This window comes from Lucilia cuprina, chromosome 2 (assembly GCF_022045245.1).
Source record: "Lucilia cuprina isolate Lc7/37 chromosome 2, ASM2204524v1, whole genome shotgun sequence".
Classification (NCBI taxonomy): domain Eukaryota; kingdom Metazoa; phylum Arthropoda; class Insecta; order Diptera; family Calliphoridae; genus Lucilia; species Lucilia cuprina.
The window spans coordinates 4036493-4044961 of NC_060950.1; the positions used below are offsets into that span (position 1 = coordinate 4036493).

The 8469-nt window shown below is 27.9% G+C and overlaps 1 protein-coding gene across 2 annotated transcripts; it reads left to right on the top strand.

The window, feature by feature from the left end:
* Positions 1-2596: 2596 nt before the first annotated feature.
* On the top strand, positions 2597-3391 carry LOC111688485. Of its 2 annotated transcripts, none has more exons than XM_023451001.2 (3): positions 2597-2784; positions 2848-3053; positions 3126-3391. In XM_023451001.2, the coding sequence occupies exons 1-3, from the start codon at positions 2718-2720 to the stop codon at positions 3309-3311; spliced, it is 459 nt and encodes a 152-aa protein (XP_023306769.2). In that variant the 5' UTR covers positions 2597-2717; the 3' UTR covers positions 3312-3391. The 2 variants fall into 2 exon arrangements, with proteins under 2 accessions (XP_023306769.2, XP_023306770.2); XM_023451002.2 differs by having other exon boundaries at positions 2598-2784; positions 3129-3391.
* The last annotated feature ends 5078 nt before the right edge of the window (positions 3392-8469 follow it).

An 8469-nucleotide genomic window follows, 5' to 3' on the forward strand; every position in this document is an offset into this window, starting at 1 on the left:
GAACAGAACATTGTGTCGTGTCACCACTACGCTAAACCAGCGTAGAAGAAGAAGCAGCAGTAGCAGAAGTAAAATACGAAAAAAACTACAATACCAAAACAAATGTATACAACACAAAAAATAAAAAAAAAACTGCAACAACAGATGATGTGATGATGTTTGAAATGAAAAGAAATTGTAGCAAAAGCAACAACAAAAACCGCCCCAATATTTAAAAAAAACACACATCAGGCGACATGAAAGTTTATGTATGTATGAGTATGTGCTTTTTTACACTAAAAAAGTTTTGTTATTAAACGAGACAAGTGGAATTGAAACGCACAGACACACGCCACTGAGAGCGTAAAAGAAAGTGTGTGGAAAAAAACTATGTAAAGAAGAGAACTCATTAAATCATGCAAAAAACATATGCAAAATAATAACAATAATAAGAGAAAGAGAGAGAGAGAATAGAAAAGACGGCTTGTTGCCGTTACAAATTATTTAAAATTATTACACAGAGACGTCGCGTAATAGAAATATGAATATATTTTATCAGCAAATAAGTGTGACTTTTTCTTTAAAACAACAAAATAACACAACACTACTATAAACTACCAAAGAATCATAATATGTCAAAGAATATTAAACAACTTATGTACATAAATATTTATGCTTGTGTTAAAGTAATGGAAACTAAAATTAAATTAAAAAAAAAAACAGAAAAAAACAAAACAAAAATTTTGCAATCTTGTTTACCAAACTCTAACCAAAATATGTACACAAGCTACAACTTTTTTAAATAATTTGTATTCATGAATTCTTTTGTTTTTGATTTTTTTTCTGTTTCCAACACAGTTATTGGATGATCAGGCAATCAATAGTAGTGTCAAGAAAATTATATGTTTATGTGAAGTATGGAAAGTGTAAGACTAATTTTACTTAATTAGAATAACATGGCACTTCTTAGATGGAATTATAATAGATAACAATTAGCAGCTGAAGGATAAAGGAAAAAGACTATATACATAGTTAATGGCCTTGCAGAAAGCAGCCTTTGATTATAAGTGTGTACATTTACTTTACCGCGTTACCAGATATAAGAGATAGGTACATAGATAGATAGATAGATAGATAGATAGATAGATAGATAGATAGATAGATAGATAGATAGATAGATAGATAGATAGATAGATAGATAGATAGATAGATAGATAGATAGATAGATAGATAGATAGATAGATAGATAGATAGATAGATAGATAGATAGATAGATAGATAGATAGATAGATAAATAGATAGATAGATAGATAGATAGATAGATAGATAGATAGATAGATAGATAGATAGAGAGTTAGATAGATAGATAGATAGATAGATAGATAGATAGATAGATAGATAGATAGATAGATAGATAGATAGATAGATAGATAGATAGATAGATAGATATATAGATATAGTGGTCTATTTTATTATTCAAGTTGTTATTCATTATTTTTATTTTGAGACAAAATAAGTTATTGACCTGAGACCCACTATTATATTCATTTTACTAACATAAACATTTCCTTAGATTTCATTAAAATTTAATAGGTATAAAAAGTAAATTAAAAAAATTCGTGTTAGTTTAAATTGATTTAATTACAGACGATTAGGGTGGCAACTAAAATGTTAGATTTTAAACAATTTCGCAATAGTACAACAAGATTTTTAAAAATATTTTCAAATCGAATACATTTTTATATACATTTGGGCATTTCCACCGAAAAGTCTACTTTTGTCACGTAACATAAAATGCCTATATCTAGAGAAATAATATAAATATTTTTAAATTGTTTATATTTTTATGTAGAGCTCTAATAGCTTTATGCCGGGCATAAAAAGGGCACCAATCCAAAAGTATGGCCCTAAGATATTGTCAATGTGCGTGACATGATGTGACAAAAAATATACTTTTTGGTGGAAATGCTCATATACATATATAAAATCACAGGACTTTTATTTGAATAATTTTTATTTCTTATTAGACATTTATTTGCTAAAATTTATTATCGTTATATTTTGATTTAAATGTTTTGATTTAAAGTCTCAGCTAAAGTATTTTTATTGACCTATAATAAATGTATTAAAAATTGATTAAGGAAAAATTGTTAAAAGTATATAAAATCTGAAAAATCTCTATAGTAGGATGATTCCTTGATAAAATGTAAAAAAAATAATTATTATTTTTTTTTTTTTTTAAATAAGAAGAAAAAAATTATTATGTACTGATTTTTTAGAATAGAACATTTTAAAGATATAATTGAAAATTCGATTCTAAAATCACTTTAATTCAATTTAAAAATATTTGCAAACAAAATGTTGAAAAACAATAAGAATTTATTTAAAAAGAGTATTAAACAAAGTCTAGACGAAATTTAGTGCAAAATATTAGACTTTGTTCAAATTTGAAATACATCTAATGATGACTTTGAATTCATCTGCCGTTCTTAAATCATGGAAGATTCCACCTTTCGTTATCAGCTACTTTAATAAAAATAAACTTTGTAAATTAAAATAAAATAAAAAATGTATTCGTTTTCATCAAAATACTTTTGATTTTTTTGTTGTTTAATTTGAAACAAATTCAAATTATTAATTGCTGTGGAAAAACTATTAATCTTATTAAAATAAATTAATTGTGGCATTTTTGACCCTTATAAAGTAAGAAATTAACGATTTAAAATAAAAACGAAATTATGGATAATACAAATTCAGTGTTATTGCCGCATATTTTAGAAAGTCTCAGTCAAAAACCCGAATTATGTAAGTTTTCTTTTTTTATATAGAACATGGAATTTAAATAATAATTCTGTAAACATTTATCAGGTGATACCTATGAAAATCTTTGTGAAGAAATTGGTTATGTTTTGTCCTCTGAAAACTTGAAACAACAATATGGCAATGTTGAAAATGCTCTCGAAAGTGCTTTGGATGTGGGCCGAAATTTGGGTATAATAACTTTAACAGACGATCTAATAAGGATGCCATTTAATCTAAGTAAAAGTGCTAAGGGGCCAGTAGCAACAAAAAAGGTAAACATCATAATTGGCTTTTAATTTTAGGAAACCTATTTTGTAATTGTAATTCTTTTGTTTTTGTTTAAGAAGAGTGCAGTCAAATCTATTTTATCACCCACAGATGATTCGGAAAACTTTATAATGCAACCCAGACGTACACATACTGTACGACCTGCCATGATACCTCATGGACGACGTTCTAGAAGAAGGATTTCACGAAGTCGTCGTCGTAGAAGTGGTGGTAGACGACGTTCTCGTTCTAGACGTCGTTAAGTACATCTCTTTCTAAAATATCGTAATAAATGTTGTTGAATCTAAATTTTGTAATAAAATTGATAATGTATTTATACATATGTTTGTCTCTCCTTTTGTTTTTTTCTTTTCAACACTTGTATTCTACTTGTAAAGAAACGTGGGGTGTTATTGTCTAATTAGATACGAAATTTTATTTTGTAAACAGTTTTTTGCAATTTACCATACATTTTGCTTTAATTTTTAAGTCTTAGGAAAAGGGACTGAAAGTGAAATTCAAAAATGTTCGCATAATAAGCGTATTTATGTAATATAAACGACAATTGTTACGTCACTTAACGAGCATTATTTTACTATAGCTAAATAAATTTAAGTTGATTTTTAAAATTTTATCACTACATTAATTCTTATGGATATTTATACCCTACACCACTATAGTGGAGAGGGTATTATGCGTTTGTGCTGAAGTTTGTAACACCCAAAAATATTGGTCCTAGACGCACCTTAAAGTATACCAATCGCCTCAGAATCACTTTCTGAGTCTATTTAGCTATGTCCGTCTGTCTGTCCATGTAAACCTTGTGCGCAATTTTCAAGATTATTTGATGAAATTTGGCACATACTCTTTCTCTATAGAAAATGGTTGAAATCGGTCCATTATTTCTCCTAGCCCCCATACAACCGTACCCCCCGAATCGGGCCTTTAGGCTCATAAGTACGTTAAATGTTTTATAATGTCAACGAAAATCAGCAAAAATTAGTTTTATAGAACAATAATTGACAATACTAATTTTTATGGTGATCGGGCCTCATTTGACCCTAGCCCCCATACAGACTCCCCTTCAGAAAATAAATTGAAGGTCAAAATTAACTTATAATTACTTATAAAACAATTAAAATCTACATAAATGACTTTGTAGTAGACGTAAATTCATCTACCAAAATTAATAAGGATAGGCCCATATTTACCCCTTCTCCCCTATGAGCCCTCTTTTAGAAAATCTCTCTTTTTTGTCAACAATAAGTAAAAATATTCCACAATACAACAAATTAAATGCTTTATTTAAAAAAAAATTCAAAATTTTAACATATTGACTGGTGTAGGGTATAATATTGTCGGCAATGTCCGACTATAAATTCATACTTGTTTTACCTTGAAGTTGAGTATAAAATTAAAATTTAATTAAAAACCAAATATAATTAATTTGTTCCCATAATAAAGTAATTTAGTCTATTTCGTTATGTACAGTTTGTTTTCATGTAAATTGTTCAGACATAAAATAAAGTCCATCCAAAAGACGCGTGTTTTTAGTTCTTTTCTTAACGGAATTTTTTTAATAAATGTAACTGGGTATAGAGAAAGGTTCTTTTTTTAAATAAATAAAACATTGTTTTTAAAACAAAAAAAGAAAAATCACTAAAAATTGATATTGTCAAGTTCGTATACAAAATGTGTGCATTACATTTTTATTTAGATCAGAACTTACAGTATTGTTTGATATCGGTTCCTTAAAATACCGTCCAACTTATCTGAGGTTTTTTAAGTCTGAGTTGTGTAATATTAAGTCCAAAACATAAATTTATTAGCAAGCACCAAATCTTAGACATTATAGTTTTGTTTATTTGAAAATTGGTAAATCAAGAAGGAACTTTAAATTTAATATTGATTCGATCTTTTTTAATTTTAAAATATATCCCAAGTTTTATTTGGGCACAATTTTATACATTTTTATATCCGAAATCAAAAAAAAAAAGAGAGATTTTGTACACACATCGAAATATTGATCATAGACCAACAAAAAATTTATATTTTAAATTCTATGCATGTCCGTCCGTCTGTCTGCAATATAGTGTTTGAAAATGGGCGATATCTATCCACGCTTTCACATGGCCCCCATACAAGTGTCCCCCGAAAAAACATTTTCAAATTTATAACCAGTTATAGTATGACAATGAAATTTCACATAAATCTCAACAAATTTAAGCGAAAATCGGTCTATAATTGACATGTAAGGCCCCCTTCAAAAAATTACTTCAACGCTCATTACGGACTCAGAAATACGAGTACAGCAATCAAATTCGTTATATATGTATGTAAATAGCTTTTGCACGAGCCAAAATTACTCTACAGACTTTTGTGAGAATCGGTAAATGATTAACCCTACTCTCCTCAGAAAATTTATCTACTTGTTTTGATAATTACAAAAACACTGATTCATAAACAACATTCATAAACAGCTGATGTTTGTAACATACAAAAATATTGGTCCAATACCCACCTTAAAGTACACCGATCGATTCAGAATCATTTGAGTCGATTAAGACATGTCCGTCCGTCTGTCCGGCTGGCTGTCTATGTTAATCTTGTGCGCAAGGTACAGGCCGCAATTTTTTAAATAATTTGATGAAATTTGGACCAAGCATGTTTTTTGGCACAGGGACGAAGCCTATTGAAAATGATTGAAATCGGTCTATTATTTCACCTAGCCCCCATACAACCGTACCTACCGATTTGCACTTTTTGTGCCATAATTACGTCAAATATTCTACTATCTCTCTAAAAATTGGCAAAAATACGTTTTATATACATAACTATAAATGACACTGCAGATTTTCGTAAGAATCATCTCTATATCTTAAAGAAATTCGAAAAAAAACTTTCTATGTCCAATGTTAGGAAAATTTACCAATATTTTTTGTTTACAAAATTCCTAATCGAAATTGATAGTTTTTAATCACAAATCATGCAATAACCATAATTGATTCATTGTTTACTTGTGTATATTTAGTATTCGCTGATATCGAATAAATCAGTTTGATTTCAGGGAATCGAATGTTTTTCTTTACAAAAAAAAAAGATTAAAAAAATTCCGATTCAATATCTCAAACTAAAATTAGCTACCAGAAACCACTTTAAATTTAAATTCAAAACAATTGATGAGGAGATAAACACACACTCAAACATAATATTACCAAAATGTTTATGAATATATATTTATTAGTATTTATAGACGTCGATCTATAAAAAATTTTCTTTTCGACGATAATGATTTCTTTTTGTTTATTTGCATGCCAACCAGAGAAAAAAAACCAAAGTTAAGAACTATAATAATACCAATAGCTTTAGAAAAAACAGCGAGAACAAAAAAAAGCCTGAGCTATTGAACTTTTTGATCTAATCATTAAATATCAGATGGTCGATCGTGTTAGGAGAGAAAAGTCAAACTTAAATATCAAATATTTGGAAATTCACCAACAAAACAATAATAATAAAGAATTATTTTAGTGACATTTCTCTTAGAGAACACACGTGTAATGAGTGAACAATTCATGCTATACGATCATTTAAAACGAAACGGCACGACACATACTTATGGTCGATACGATTAAACATGTTCGTATGTACATACATACATATGTATGTGAAAAGTGTGGTACGATGATGAGATGATGAGTTTATAATAATAATAACAACAACAACATATCCATGCTTATAATAAATTGTTTATTGTTATTTTAATTTTATTATTATTTTTTTTTTTTGCTTTAATTTATTTTTTTAGTATAGATTAATAGGTATGATCACGCGACAAGGTAGCCAATAATAATAATAATTTTTATTAAAAAAAAAGAAATGATAATAAAAAATGTACATAATCTAGTGAGCACACTCTCACAAGTCGGTACATTTATAAATATGAGTTTGTAGGCATGTTTGTGGAATCATGTAGAAAATAATAATAAAGATTTGATTATTTTAAATTGTTATAAATTAGTTTTCGTATTAGCTGAAATTATCGATAAGTGCATTTCTTTTTAATTTTTGCATTTTTTTGTTATACAGTTGCTCTGTCTTTGATTTTCTATTTAAAATGTTGCTATAGCGAAAAAATTTAAATTTTTGCATTCGTGTTATAAAAATTGATAATAAATGTCATTTAATATTTTTTTTTTTAAATAACACGTTTAAATTATATGTTCAATTCGTCCACTTGATAGATTAACAGATTTTAACCAAAATTATTTAAATCAAGTACATACTCTTGAGATTTTTCCATATAATCGAATGTTTTAAATTGAAGTAAAAAAACTAAAGATTTGAGATCATTGATGTTTTAAATTAATGATTTATGGCCAATCTTTAGGTGAAGGATTAGGGATTAAATAAAAATTAATCCTCGAAAGTTGTTTTTGAATACTCAGGGCGAGTTTTTTGTTAAAGATAATCTTTATTATATAATTTGTGGTTTTCAGTAAACAGTAACGTTACTTAGGGCGGGTTTTTTTAGATAATGATAATCTACATTCTTTTATTAAACCTAGTTTTATATATGTTTTGTTTTTTTCAGTAAACACTAACGTTACTTATTATCTTAGTTTAACTGAGCGGTATTGGCCAAAACACAATTAGCAAAAACAATAAAACGATGACTCCGGAAGAACAAAATTGCAATTTTCTGATTTGTTTTGTTTTATTTATTATTGTTGTAAATGTTTATTTAACATTTTTCCAAAATTTTTCATATTACAAAAGTATTATTTACAAAAAACAGCTGTTCATTGTTTATGTTTTTGAGTGAAAAGTTGGCAATACTAACAAAGTTAACTAAACTTAAATCCAAAACTGAAAAACACAATCATCGGTTAAAGTCCGCCTAAATTTGTTCCGAGTTTAATCTAACAGAAAGTTAAGCCTAGTTTAACTGAGTAATAAGACAGACAGTTAAGACTAGTTTAACTCAGTAGTAAGAAACCCGCCCTTAAATTATTAAGTTTTTCTTCTTCCGAATTCATTATTTTATTGTTTTTGTTGATTGTATGTTCTCACTTAGAACATAGGTTTAATTGGCCAATTACACTCACTTAAACTTAGATAATAGGTAACTCTACTGATTACTGAAAAACACAAAACATATATTAAACCAGGTTTAACCAATGAAGATGATCTTTATCAAAAAAACCCGCCCTATAAGTGTCTATATAAAGCTTGTCGGCCGCAATTTTCAATATAATTTGAAGAAATTAAAAAAAACGGCATAGTTTAGTTTTATAAAAGTCTACAGAACAGAACAGTGAACACTATTGCATTGTTGCCAGGAAAATATGAACAATTCTGGTCATTTTCTGAAGAGGATCGGGCCTAATTAGACCCTAGCACCCATACAAACGGGTGCTTCAG